At 36.4% G+C, this 15,425-nt stretch overlaps 2 protein-coding genes across 3 annotated transcripts in view; one reads left to right on the plus strand and one right to left on the minus strand.

Annotated features, from left to right (window-relative positions):
* Positions 1 to 7,968, minus strand: part of LOC145998870 (uncharacterized) — a 140,901-nt gene extending 132,933 nt beyond the window's left edge. Inside the window, exons 1-2 of the mRNA XM_083135564.1 lie at positions 7,930 to 7,968; positions 3,043 to 3,151 (exon numbers count right to left, since the gene is read on the minus strand). Coding sequence (XP_082991690.1) covers positions 3,043 to 3,048 — 6 coding nt within the window. The 5' untranslated portion in view covers positions 3,049 to 3,151; positions 7,930 to 7,968. The remainder of the gene's footprint in view (positions 1 to 3,042; positions 3,152 to 7,929) is intronic.
* A 380-nt stretch (positions 7,969 to 8,348) lies between these two features.
* Tsc1 (tuberous sclerosis 1 protein hamartin) overlaps positions 8,349 to 15,425 on the plus strand; it is a 62,195-nt gene continuing 55,118 nt past the window's right edge. Inside the window, exons 1-2 of one of the 2 annotated variants that reach the window (XM_083135567.1) lie at positions 8,349 to 8,448; positions 14,488 to 14,701. In XM_083135567.1, the coding sequence (XP_082991693.1) occupies positions 14,608 to 14,701 (94 nt within the window). In that variant the 5' untranslated portion in view covers positions 8,349 to 8,448; positions 14,488 to 14,607. Of the gene's footprint in view, positions 8,449 to 8,498; positions 8,667 to 14,487; positions 14,702 to 15,425 lie in introns of those variants that run through there. The other variant, XM_083135568.1, reaches the window with a different exon arrangement.

Here is a 15,425-nt window from a genome sequence, read left to right on the forward strand (position 1 = left end):
GCATGGCAGATTGTCCGTTTGAATCTTGAGATGATGGTGAATGCAATTTGGCAGCAGTTGACTTGCTTGTGCATAGTGCTAGGTGTAGATGGAACTAAACCTTGCATGTTCAATAGAGCATGGCTATATTAACAATGTAGTGGGAATAGCAAAAAATCAATATAAATTCTTGTTAATACTGGTCGACATTAAAAAAAAAAAAAACCGATGTTTTCAAACCAATAGCAGATTCTTGAAGTATTTTAAATGCTGATAACGGAAATTAAATCCATGTTCTCCCATCATGTCAAGATTTTTCAGAATTTCACAATCAAAATTCTTGTGTTCGTCATTACATTTACTACTAACGCAAAGTAAAAAAAAAGTGTAAGGGAAATTTGGGTTCTTTCCAAATCAATAAGTGATTCTGGAAGTATTTTGAATGCTGATCATGGAAATGACATCCATTTTTCCTCATGATGTCAGGATTTTTCACAATTTCACAATCAAAATTCTTATATTCGTCATTACTAGGGAGCGGAAGTTGATGAAATGTCATCTTCTTTCTGACATCTCGGACACGATGCCCATTAAATATACACAATATTACACTTCATCTAGAATCAAAAAAAGGTAATTTTAAAGTGCATTTTTTGCCAATTTTCAGGTCTTAGGTAATTTTCATCGATTTTTGGCATTTTTCTGTCAATTTTCACAATATGTGGTGTATCGTTTCATCATATTTTGTCACTTCTTTCATTTTGGTAATATTCTTGAGTCTATTCACCAAGGTGAAATATATATCTCGCAGGATTGCAATTTACGAGCAAAAGAAATGCTGAACTGGTGACAGTCTTTGTTGTGTCGAGGAAAACCACCAGGTGTCCGAGTGGGGAAAACTCAAATTTAAGATCAAATAAGGAGATTTCATTTTGTTCAATTTCCTTTTCATTTAAATATTTAACCCGAAACTAACAAATTTAATGGTCATCTTTTGTATTTTTTACGTCATTTTTTCCCATTTTTTAGGACATTCTATAGGTCATATATCAATATTTTTTAGGTCATCAACTTCCGCTCCCTAGTCATTACATTAAATCTTTTACAAACACAACAAAAGAAATTTATGCAATGGAACTTTTGGTTGTTTCCAAATCAATGAGTGATTCTAGAAGTATTTTGAAGGTAGATCATGGAAACGACATCCATTTTTCCCCATCACATCAAGATTTTTCAATTTCACAATCAAAATTCTCATACTCGTTAGTTACTCTATTACATTTATTACAGAACACAACAAAATAAATTTATACAAGGGACATTTCTGTTGTTTACAAACCAATAGGTGATTCTGGAAGTATTTTGAATTCTGATCACAGAAATGGCATCAATTTCTTCCCATCATGTCAGGATTTTTCTCTATGTTACTAAGTTCAATAACCCACCACATTATAACATTGAGTATTGGACATTTTGTTAAAGGAAATTTTGATGTGGGATTTCGAAAATAAAACTTACGTAATCAAAGGCCATACAATTTTCAAGCCAATGTGTCATGCGAGGTGGAAGGTGGATTAAATGCTAAAAATTCTATGCGCATTTACAGTCAAAACTGGAGGATTTGTATTGTAGAAAATCAATATTTTACTACCACCTAAACAGAGCAACTATTGAGGAAATAATAATAGAACTACACATTTTATAATGAAATTAAAGCAGTTAATATATTGCTGTTTTCTGAAAAAACTAGAGTAATGGGTAAAAATGGATTTCAATTTTGGAATCAGCATGCTGAAATTATTCAGAGACAACAGTCATCTGCGAGACATCCTGGAGAATGTCTGGAGTAGCGACATGCAGAGGTGAAAGCTTGCGGGCGGGGCCAGACTAGGTGGGGAAGGGTGCACGGTGTAACGGCCATTGAGTCACCCCTCCCGTATGACCCCTCCCCACCGTGCATTCATTGGACGAGGCACACACCCGCAACGTGCACCCAGGATGCGTTCTCTTACTCCAGACATTCCGGAAAAGGAGTATAGTGTAATTTTTAGAAATTGGCACAGAAAATAATCATAACAATCAACAAATAACTTAACCCTTATGCCATAATACATATTGAAAATAATTATTTTTGTGGTATTTTTATAGTATGGTGAATTAAGTTTAGTACCACATATTAATGCTATTTAATAACATTGAATTAAATTAAGGTACTCACTCGGTATTAATTACCAAAATTAATAAAAAATAATCTAAAACAGCTTCGCGGAAAACGTGAGTACCTTAATTATATATTACCGCGTCTCTCATTCCTAGTATGAATTGAATTAAAGTAAATTAAGTTGTTTTAAAAACAGTAATTTTACAAGAAGGCATCAAATAAATTATTGCTGGCCTAGTCATTGAAAGAAAGCTGCATTTGGAACCAGTTTTTGATTACTAGTTCAGTTGGCCTTAAGAAATCAATTAAAGTGGATGCTCCTAGATGGCATACGATCCAGGAAACACAGCCAATAAGTGGTGCTGCTCTCGTCACACAAGACTGCTGGGCTTCCAGTTGCCATCACGACAGTTGAGCTTCAGAAACAGGATGGCTCGATTTTCTTTTAAAATGCATGGTTTCTTTACTCCAGTAATTCTTTACCTTATCCTTTGTAAGGTATGTGTTACATATCAATGTATTTTCTAAAATACCATCTTTACATTGATGTATGATACACATCATATTTTGTTTCATAACTGTTGTCACAATTTGAAAGTTGCCACTTGTGATGGAAAATTCAATGCTAACGTGCCACTAATACAACATCACCACTAAAAAGGCCCATTAGTGTGTGAAATAGGACAACCATATATATATCTCTTGAATTCATTGAATCATCCGACTTCTTTTTCACTTACTTTGCATTGGTAAATACACACTTCCATGCTCCACAAACTTATGGATACCTGTAAACAACCATTCTTTAGCAATAATTGTCAAATGTTGAAAAAAGGGTGAATGGATGAATCAACGGCTCCTATTTCTAATTATCAATTAGACTGTTAAATACAAAATCTTACCTTCATTTCCTGATCTCTCTCTCCTTGGTGGGCCCATTTAAAGCACTACCACTACATAGACAGACTTCTCCAATTTTCCCAGTTATGTACCTCAAATGCTCTCCTACACCTGTAATGTATAGCCAGTCAACATGGCAACAACTGATTTAAGAACATCTTCTTCATCAAATGTAAAATGAGTTCATTTGAATCACACATGCACGATTAAAAAAATCTGTTACCTCTTTTATTAAGCCATACTGCAAGAATGTATCAGTAAAACCAGCAATCTTTCCAACAAATACAATCTTCACTGGACAATATCCATTGTTCTTAGATTTGCCCTATACATATTCTAATACCATGTTTAGACAGAATGCTCCTTCTCTCATCTGCAGCTGATTACAGGGTGCAAAAATCAGCAGGACTGAATTTAGGAGCTTTGGGAGGGGAGTGACAGGGAGCTGCAGCTCTGAGCCTCCACAGGTTTGAAAAGAGACAACACGCAAAGGGGAGCTCACAATGCTGTTAGCTTTAAGGCTTCCCCACATATGTAAATTTTGGTTTTAACTTACAGAATAATTGAAATTCTGATTGTTGGATTCTTTCATGAGTAGTTTAGGCCACCTGGGTTTATTGTTCTAGGATTTATATGTTCACAGTACATCATTCTGCTTTGCCATGCTTTTGCCTCCTTACCTCACCCTCCTTCCTGCCAAAAGAGCAACATGCACCATGGTTGACACTGCCACATCATCTTCCCTCTTCTAGTCTATCAATAGACAGTCCTCCTCTGGGTATGGTCACTGCATTGCCCAGCAGCATGTATGTGAGGGAGGAATGATGACAAGAACGTTAAAAACAAAGGAACCAAATTTTTCGACACTCTCGAAAAATGCTCAAGGGAGCAAGGGAACAATTCCCACCTGGTGGGAGTGGCAAGACGAACTAGCCCTCCTTTGTCAGTGTGCACTACACCCCTACATTAATGGCTGTGGTTTAATCTTTGATTGGGGAAATGAAGGATGTTATAGCTTGGTGAAAATGTTAGGTTAATTAGCTCCCATAGATTTTTCTTTGGTATTTCAGAGCTAACTTTCTGCTCCTTTATAGGCCAGAAAGTTTAACCTGGCTCAGCTCCTGCCAAAAACTTCCTTGTCAAAACCACACATTTCCAACAACTTTTTCCTCTTTCCATTATTTGCTAACTGCACTAATAATGGAGTTGTCCTATGGTGTTGAAATCTTTAATCACTCTCAGTGCTCGAATTGAAGAGGGGAGGGGGGAGCCAGGGAATTTCCCCTTGTACTTTTTCTTCCCAGGCTCTACATTTATACAGCTGACCACTCAGGAGATAATCCCCAACGGAAGTGAAGTGACATAGCGCAGGCAACTCCGCTATTAGGGTTGGGGGAGTGCACCCTGAGTGAAAAACACATATGGGCTTGCTGTAACGGGTGCAGCGGCGCAAGTCATTTAGGGTTACCTTACCAGACGTCCTCTTTTACCTGGACAAGTCCTCTTTTTCGGGTCCTAAAAAATGGTCTGGGTGAGTGTTTAGGAAAATTTGGAAATATCCTCTTTATTTTGGATATAGACAACTGCTTAACTTCAAGATTAGTAACAAAATGTTATTTGTAAATAATTGTTAATATTGTTTTCGTGTTCAATTTCAAAGTAAGAAAATACAACACTCTCAGTTGCAAGTGCAAATTGTTGTACCTTTGAGTCTCTTCTGTTGTCACCAATGCACCGTGTGAGGTTTTGATTTCAAAGCATTTGTGACATCTACTGTGGCTTGCGGTGAGCAGCAAGTTTCTAACAACAGTAACTCCATTAAGCCTTGTTTCCATGATTATGAAAAACTAAATATGCTGACCAAGGCAGTAATTTATTTTATTAAAAACATAAACTAACGTAACGTTTCAACCTTCTAGCAAGGTCTTCTTCAGACTCTGTATCAAGTACAAAAGTCTTTTGTACTTGATACAGAGTCTGAAGAAGACCTTGCTAGAAGGTTGAAACGTTACGTTAGTTTATGTTTTTAATAAAATAAATTACTGCCTTGGTCAGCATATTTAGTTTTTCTAACAACAGGTAATAATTTGCGATATGCCACAGATTTCTTTGATTTGAGTTTCACGACATCAGAATTCAGAAATGAACAGTAATTCTAACTGCTGTACACTTAGTTGTTACATGGCAGTGCAGAAGTCAAGTTCTGTCGATCAGCGATCTGAACCATTCTGAAACGCAAATGTGTTTTTAGTGACGACTTACAAAAACTGTTTCCTGACTTTAGGCCTCGAAGAAAGAACTCCGAGGCAGTGTGTGAATTTATGTTATTACTTTAAAGTAAGAGACCAATTTTCAAAACCGTATAATATTACGAGCATAGTTAATAAATATTAGAATATTCAGACATTTGATTATAATGAGGCCGATTATTAGTTATACGGAAATGGAGTAAAATTATTTCATAGGGGTGTGTGATCTACAGAGCATTCCCTGACATTCGCTACGAGACTCGGCTGCAAGCGGCCCGGGGTCAGTGCTTGTCTTTCCCGGCAAACAGGGTCTGCAACAGTCGGTAGAGTCGACTATTAAAATTACAGTTTTCATATTGTGTACTAACCTTGACTACAGAAGGTGTTGAAAATGTTGTTCCTCTGCTGCAACACATTCCTGGCATCTCCGAAGGAAATTGGCATTTACATGTGCAAGTTCGTCTACTGTAATTCTCATGATTTCTCGTACAATACTCTCTTTTAACTCACGGATGGTGTGCAGATTGTCTTTCTATACTTTATTTTTTAGATTTCCCCATAAATAAAAATCGCAGGCTGACAAATCGGGGAACCTAGAGGGTTTTTGAAACACCAGTTTCTTGTGAGAGGCGGCGGATAAATTTCCGAGGAGACTGTTCTAACCTTTGTTATATCTCATCGAGTTTTTCCTCAGTAAGTACACGTGGGTTTTTCTTTCCACTTTTATTCAGAACTGACCCTGTTACTCTAAAATTTTTTACGAGGTTTAATATAGTGGTCCTATGTGGAACGGAACACCAGGATATTTCGTTGAAAGACGTCGTCGCACTTCTCCACAATTCCTCTTTCCGAAGTAACACTCGACAAGATAAATCCTTTGTTGTAATGTAAACTTTTGTGGTGCCATATTAAGCCACAATCTTCAACACACGGACACGACACAACACAACTTCCGAGGGAGGATTATACTGGCGTCAGTCTGCAACGTCAACAGAAAGGGAAAGAGAGCGAAAAAAACAGACTGTAGCGTGCGACTGTCGCTGACCCCGTTCACCGGGAAGAACAAGTGTTGACGCCAGGTTGCTTGCCACCGAGTCTCGTAGCGAATGTCAGAGAATGCTCTGTGTAAGTCCACCAAAACACCAGTAAGCACAAAACGTGTGTTCGAAGTGCTGCATCTTCGTCGAAAGTTAACAACATGTTCTCCTTTTTAAAGTTTGTCATCTGGTAACCCTAAAGTCGTTGCCGTATATTCTTTTTGAAATTCTTTGAAATACAGTCTAAATAGTGATCAGGATAAGCAATACAAAAGTATTCTGGACACTGAAAGAAAAGCAGCAACCTGTTGCCGCAGACACACGCTCTGTGTGATTGACGCAAATCAACTTCTATGCATCCGCAACAGATGACTTCCTGCTACCCCTAAAATCTGCAAATGAACCGGTCCTTCCCTTTACCCCTGGGGATCTTCTCGTGAGCTGACTGCTGTATTTTCATTCCCAACGGGAAAGGAAATTCCCCCCTCTGAATGTGTGTTCTATTATTATTTGGGATGGCATCTCAGTCATTCACTGAGTCATAAATTTGAGGTTGCTGACACTTGAAACCTTTTTTGGATGCACTGTATTATATGTTCAATCAAAACAGAAAAAAAATCAAAAGGATCCATTTGAGAGTGCTCAAGCTATGGCAACAACAATTGTGAAAATTTACGGTAAATGTTTACTATCCTTCGGACACCTATAATGTCTGAGTTTCATCAATTTTTGACATTTGTACTTACCTATCTCCTTCGCGGATCATTTTTTAACGTGTATTCACGTTTTTTTTATCAATTTTTTTTTAAAAAAAAGTGTTTTTGTAACTGAAGAACGTATGTTTCCGCAAATGGTTTGTGGGGCTATGTGTCAATGGTTCGTGGGGCTATGCGAGAATGGTGCGTGGGGCTATGCATATTTTTTTCAAAACCAATTTTTAACTATTGTAACCTATTGTGACCCTACCTAACCTAACCTTACCGGAAATGGTTTGTGGGGCTATGTATGAATGGTTCGTGGGGCTATGCGTCAATGGTTGAATTTCCACTATGAAACATTCCCACATCACACAAAACACCTTCCAGATGTTAGACAATACTACAGGAACTTATTATGGTAAGTAGTTTCTTCTGTAGAAATGAAGAAATCTGTCCGAAGGATAGTAAACTAGTACCCAAATATGAAGAAAATCGGAGAGGGGTCCGGTCATCTCAAGTCATACCTAAACTTACTGTCACTCACGTTTAAAAAGTAACTCTAAAAACACAGAAAAATAATTTAAATTTTCATTCGAGCGAAAAAGACGAAAGCACGACGATGATTTGTCTCTTTTTTTTTCGCTCATAATTTTACCACTGCTGTCATTTTAAAGGAACAATGATAAATTACGACATTACAATACTTCTAAAAGAAGCAAATTATGAACAACCCGCTAAAAGCCCCTAAGTAAGTTTTCAAAGTACAATTTTCAGTTTCAAAGATCACTTCCTCTATTTTCCATTCGTTTTTTTCCAGAAGGTATATTTATTCTTATTTACTAAATATTTATCTGTAGAAAATACATATTAACACACGCGCACACAAAGAAAATAAATTAACATACACTACAGATAACAAATTCTTGACTTCAAATCTGGAAACCAATCAATAGGAAGTGACGTCAGTAAACATCCGTCTGAAATAATAATATACAATATATACAGCATAAAGTACTCACGCATGTTCGGCAGAAAGAAATAAAGAAATATTAAAATAATGCTGCGTGATGTTTTTTCATAGACTTTCCAAGTTATTTCTTCTATCAATACATTCCCACGATAATGAATATTATTATCAGCGCTAAATTTCCTACTTTATCTTTATTCTTTAGCTGCCATGACTGTGATTCTCATATTGTTTTCCCAATCGGGACAAAGTTAATATATTCTTAATGTTATGAACACCTTTTGCCTTTTAAATAAACAATATGTTATATTTATATTTGAAAAAAGCGTTTCTTGAATAATGAATAATAAACCTACGCGATCACCTATTCGGGCGATTCTCATCGCATCGCGTCGCGACGTGAAGTTGCAGTGCATGATGGATAGGTAACTCTGTAGTGAAGATTGGTTTATTCTTGGTAATTTTATGTTGCTACTTACTGGTTCTTGCAGTTTTTGCAAGTTTGTAATGCCATGAATTTCTTCAAAACTTATTCCATATTATAATGTAAATGTCATTTAAATACACATTCTTTCAATCTGTACCAGTTAATGTAGACTGACTCTCGACGGCCTTTCCAAGGTGAACTTTTAAAGCTTTGATATCGATTAAAGGAAAATTTAGAGTAGAGATTAGGTACGTATAGTCGGTGAAATCTGAAATGTTTGTTCCTACTTGCTGACACTAACGGCACAATAAATTCAAATGTGGTGTTAACTGGTATTATTATTCACTGCACACTGAATGCGATACCCCACCGACAACAAAGAAAGAAGTTCTAAACTTCGAATTCTGGCCTCGGTAATTTGGATTCTTTCGACAGGATTTTATCATTCAGTCAACAAATTAGGGAAAAAATTACAAAATACAACCGAATGTTGTTGGTGAACAATGACGTCTGCCGATGGATTGCAGGACCTTTAATATTTTCGTCGAGGAAATTGTTGGTATAATAATATTCACACTGCATCTGATAATGACAAGGATAATTATTTCTGACTAATTTTAAAATTATTCTAATGTATTGTCTTTTCAGAACAATGCTTGCTGACAATTCGCCTTAATTTTTGTTACATAAGCAACACACAATTTCCTGTCTTTGTAAATCTGATGTCACACACATTTTTATGTAATTAAAACTGGTGCTATGCATAGTAATCTATTCTTGGAATTTATTTTTTCTAGGGGGAGGGGATACTTTAATTTATGAATGAAATGATTTCTCTCAAGTGAAATTAGATTGTTTTGTTTTTTTTAATTAGAGGAACAAGTAACTGACGTAACTCTCTAGCTTTCTTAAGCCTGAAGGTTTATCGCTGCAGCAACACAAGCCTTTCATCTATCCCTATACTGGACAAGATCAATCCAATCTTATTTAGAGGAACAACTAATAAATGAATACGTGAGGATGTAAAGGTGGCTAGAGAATGGTGCTATCACATCACCTCTACAAATGACTGAAATTGTGAATGTGTGGGCTTCTATGTCCATATGCTTGCATGGTATATTGCAATGTGCAACGGGAAAGCTTTAGCTTATATGGATGCACCTTTTAAACCCTATTCTAATAGACATCATGTGTGACAAATGTTAGAAATATGCCCTGTGATTTTATTTTACAAAGGTTTGATAACCTTTTCCTCATGTTAACAGCAGTCCTAATTTCCATTAAGTGGCAGATCATTTCATTAAATATTTTCTGCAATGACACTCCAATACTTCATTTGGTAACAGTTTGATATAGCCAAAACACATTTCTTCAATTTTACAGGAGAAAGTACTTATGGAACTGAGTTTCTGTAGACTTTTGAAAGGTTGTGGAAGTGTTTTCTCCCTTCGTTTAATTTATTCAGCCAGTAAAACATGTATTTTTTGACATTAATGTGTCTGCGATGCACAAAAGCTCTTGCCTCCAGTACCTTCGACTACGTGAACCAAATGTTCCATGCGTTCGATGACGTAACCCCCGGTCAGTCTTTCCAATGATGCCATTGTTTTCCCAGAACATGACAATTTTAACTATGTTTACCTAACCTAACAGAACCTAACCTAACCTTGCCATGAATGGTTCGTGGGGCTAATCGAATGGTTTGTGGGCCTATCCGTAAATGGTGTGGGCCTATGCGTGCATGGCTTGTGGGGTTTTGGAACCTGGAAAAAAAAATCTGTAACATAATAGGAATTTTTCGGTTAAGATGGTTTGAAACACTGCATACCCACAGACACGCTAGTCAAGATTTGCCTGCCATATTGCGTGTAACAGAAGCGAAAAAGCAACGAACAATAAATACTCGTCATGTGAAAAATTACAATTATTTCAGTTAAAAAAGCAAAATCCCACCTTAAATAATGTTTCGCAATGCTTAATATGTAAGTACGAATGTAAAAAAAGACTACATGGATGAGTGAAGTGTGTGTTGGCTATATCAAACTGTTACCCTTCATTTTAAATACATGGATTCACCTTGTTCTCTCTCCAAGATAAAAGCATTTGTGTGCACACCTTCTGTCTTTGGACTTGACAGTACTGACCCATGATTATGCAGTTGTATTTAATGCTTTCTTTGTATCGAAGTGTCAACATCTCGTCCACGTAGTACACCTTGGACTGCATTACAAGGCTCTGGCATCTGGGCCCACAGCCTCTGTAATCCTCTGTGTTGCTTGTGTTGTGTTCTGTCTGTTTGTGATTGTCCTTCCATCAATTTCATTGTGTCATCTTTTATCCCCATCATTGCGATTATCCAAAAGTGGCAGAAAAGTGAAGTAAAATTAAACAATCCAATCAATCAAAAGCTTTCTGTGTATGATTTCAGGGTATGGAATTTGAGTAATTTGCATATTTTGAGAGAGACAAGTTATAACTGAAATTATGAATCCAGAGAACTTGAAAATCTAGACATTGTAATGTGTTATAACACTTTGTGACATGCAGTATGATAATTCTTTGTAAACACAAGCAAGAAAGAAGGAAAACTTTTTATATACTAACCTAAGAAAGCAAGGATTTCCCCCAAAACACAGTTTGAAATTATTGTGTTCCTACAATGAATGCCAAGAGCAGCAATTCTTAACTGTGTAATCTATGTACATAAACATGTAGGAGATTCTTGTAGAGAACGAGGAACACAGTAAGTAATGAGAGAACTTGTTTATTATGGGCTTATGTACATATACAGAATTCAATTCATGCAGAAAATGTATGTATATCATATTTAAATTACAGAGTCTGAATTGGTGCTATGTAACTTTAAATGTGTTGAGCAATAGAGGAAATAAATTGTAGTCTTTTCTGTATTTTTGCATACATGCAAGGCTTGCAGCACTGAATTGATCTGAATGAAAGAAATATTATGAAAAGTTGACCATGATGTTCTCTGTTTGGTCTTGTGTAGGAGAGAGGAGCAGAGTATGTTTTAAGGATAAGAATGTTAAAAATTCCTGTAGTAAATAGTAGTAATCTTTTTTTTTTTTAATATACGTATATATTTATTAGGTTTGTGACCAGGGAAATAGAATTTGAAATCCTCTGAATTTTACAGTGACATTTCTATACAAGCAACACCAATTTTTCTTGCGTACAAGGATAGAATTTAAAGCTATTAAAGCCAAAATCACTGATAGGAACTTTGACATTCTACAACTAGGTGTTACTCTTGCGACGATTTGTCCAGTTGCTTTTGTAAGAAATTTTGGGCTTTTTTTTTTAAACAAAGGAACTTATATGGTAATTATGTAACGAAGTGGGAAAAAAGACAAAACATACAATGTGGTACAAAATTACAATTAGCCAAAAAACTGACAAAAGTAATCCAAATCAATCAACTTTGTTCTCTGAATATTTATTTTATTTATTTATATACGTATTATGTCTTGTTTATCATGGCGAAGTTAAGGCTTTGTAGCCTGTTCTACCACTTAACCATGTTTACATAGAAATTTTAGCATATGAAAATTAGGAAAGAACATTTAAAAAATTACATAGGAGAATAACGCTTGTGCATATGTATAACACAGTTGACACTGGTTCCTTTTTCATTATTTGCATACATATAAATACACTGGATAAGGGGGAGAAGCAATATTTGCTACTTGTATCAACTTCAATTCCCACTTGAAACACACATTTGTGGCACCATTGTGTTAATAAGTAGTATACAAGGGTTGGGTAAAAGGTAACAGCAACACTTCCATAATTGTGCCTTTATTACTAGAGGCAAAATCACTCTCACATTTCTTCATTGTAATATCCCCCAATGTCTGTCACCTTCTCCCACACTTGTGGAAGGTGTCGTACACCATCAGCTTTTCCACCTCTGTTGATGTTCCTAAGTGACTGCGCGATGTCAGGTATAATGAAATCTCTTGTGCTGTAACTTTTCCTCCGAAGTGGTTCTTTCATTTGGCCGAAGAGATTGTAATTGCACGGACTCACATCATGTAAGTATAGCAGATGTGCAGTACCTTGCATTGTCATGGTACATATTGGAATTTGTTGCCAACAAGTGCTATCTTTTGAGTGCTGGACAAAGGTAGTGTTCCAAGAAATTGAAGCATTTACTGTCAGCCATTAAGGTACACCAAGTGCAGTGTGATCCCATTGATGTCAGTCCACAATGAGCATTACTTTAACATCACCTTATGCAGGGTGCACTTTCTTTAAACGAGGAGAGCCGGGATGCTTCCACTCATTTGATTGCTGCTTCAAGCATGGTTTGTATGAGAAAGCCTGTAATGATTAATTATCCTTCCAAGGAAGTCATCACCTTCCCTCTAGTAATTGTTCAGCACGTCCTATGCAGTTTCATAAGGTATCCAACGCACTGCAATTTTGCAGAATCCAAGATTGTCATACAAAATGGGAAGCTTGGTTTTGTGGCATACGCCTATCTATGTGGCTAAGTCACATGCAGTCCATTGGCAATCAACATCCAGCAGGAAAGCCAGGAGCTGAATTGTGTGATTGCCAACAGGTGTCATCCGAATTGCATTCCAACCTTCACGGAACACTTTCGCCCATTGTGCCACTGTACAATATGACAATGCTGCATAGTCACATGCTTCACACAGTCCCCAACAAGTCTTATAAACTCACTACGACTTCATACAGATTTGAAATGTCTTATCAACCTATACATGGTCCATTTTAAAATGAATAAGTTTGTTCTGAAGTGTCAACACACTGTTTTCGTCACACAAAAACAACATGAATATCTTTCTTTGGTCTCAAAATATTCCCTTCATGGATATTTAAATACAGTGGAACCTCGATTTTACGTTTTCCAGGACCAAGCTGAAAAAACGCAAATTGCGGAAAATGTGAAATCGAGGAACTCAAAATTGGGGTTCCACTGTACTCATATTGTGTGCGCCCGTAGATGAAATGTAGTATAGTTAACGACATTAGAGAAACACAAAATTATTCCCCAAAACTGTCAACTCCTGTCACTGGTATACACAGGATTTTTTTCGGGTAAAGCTGGATGCTACATGGCTGCCTTCTACAGGGACAGCATTCACAATAAAATATTCCATATATTTAGACCTTTCCTCTATCAAAAATGGTTATCTGGGGTCATTTTAAGCAGGTTTGCATTTAACACACTCTTTTTCCCAAGTTCTCCACTTCTTTTATTTGAAAATGTTGATTTATCTCAAAATTTCGGAGGAGGCTCTATCCCCATCAGCCACCTCTCTGCATATGCCAGTGACTTCTAGATGAAGTTTTCTGGAAGCTGGGAGAGCTTCCTGTGTTATCAAGGGGGTTTGCAAATTCTACTTATGATGATTATAATCTATTAAGTTAACAATACCTGAATTATCTCTTTTCTGCATTAAGTTATGCTTGTTATTCTACTAACAACACTGCTTTTTACCTGTGCCTGCTTCAATAAAATCAAATTTTAATGCTCTGAACAAAAAAAGAATTCAAAAGACATGATATGCTTGTGACACATTTGTATAGCTGTGTACCAAGGCAGGTTAAAATGTTGCTAAGGATAGTGTCCAAGAGATTAAGAAGATTAACTGGATACAGCCATTTCTGTATACGTGATATATATATATTTTTTTTTTCTGTTGTGAGGGACTTATGGATATGTTTTTGTGTGGTAATATTAATGTATATTTTTCAGCAAATAGGTATGACATTTCTATAAAGATGCATGTTCCCCAAGTAATATAACATAAATTATGCCAAGTTTTACTGAGATCATCCAAATCCATTAAATACTGAAGTATACATTTTAATTTTAAGTGAATGCAAATAGAATAGAAAACATGGCAAGTTTCAAGTCATTTTTATACTAAAAATATGAACAAGGGCCCATTAAGTATTATATCCTTAAAGTTCATGGCTTTCACTTTTCAGTTATGCATAATTTATAAACTCTGTTAAATTTTCTTTTTACACCCCAAAATTTCATTCCTGTAAAATGACTGTTTTGTTTGATTTCAGGTTGCGAGCATGTAACCATGGATTTAAGTCACGCAAAAGTTACCTCTTTTCATCTCACTCTAAACTATCCTTACATCAAAACTACTTTTGGACCAAAAAGATAATCAAAGATATCCTAAAATGGAGGCCACGGACTTATTCAAATTTCTGGAATCAAATGAGGTGGAAATGGTAGAGAATGTTAAACAGATGATCCATGAGTGTTTCAATTCAAGTAAGTTTTCCAGTTGTAAACTTTGTAATGTCAATGGAGCTACACCAAATAATTTAGCATTAGTCTCACTGAACAGGGACATTGTAAGCATTGCAAACCTTGCGATGTGGGTGTTCTCTTGCTGGATTGTATTTGTCTCACACACCTCCATATTGGCATGATTTGAAGGAAACGTGTGTGGCTGGAAATGTTATGATTCATGGTAATACACAGATACTTGCTTGCGTTTCAATAGATAGTTCAGTAAGAGTTTGATGTAGGATTTAAAACAGAGCTTTGATATTTAGGTGCCAATTAGTGCACTAAATTCCGGTGCAGTGCAAAAACTGATAAGTTAGTTGTCAACAAAAGAAATCTGGTGCAAGAACTAATGTACACAAGACACTTACATTTCTGCATAAACATGCACAGAAAGAAATATTTGTCAGTTTATTGCTGTGACAAAGTGTCAAAGTTTAATGTTTACAGTGGTAGTGGTGATTGGTTGCCACAACTAAGGGGAGTGGGCCAAGGATAGTTTACTTTTTCTTGGTAGACAAGGGTTTGCATAAAGATGCCATAATGGGGGGACTGCCCAACAATCCCCTCCCCAATCACCACCACTGTTTGACAGTATAAGAAACATAATCTGGTTTGTGCCCCAAAGTTAGAGATCTTGGATATGAGTACACTCCGATATTTGCCATTAAACTAGAGGACCATACTTTGCCCAAGATATGTGAAG

Source organism: Lepisma saccharinum, chromosome 14 (assembly GCF_977018435.1).
Source record: "Lepisma saccharinum chromosome 14, izLepSacc3.1, whole genome shotgun sequence".
Lineage (NCBI taxonomy): Eukaryota > Metazoa > Arthropoda > Insecta > Zygentoma > Lepismatidae > Lepisma > Lepisma saccharinum.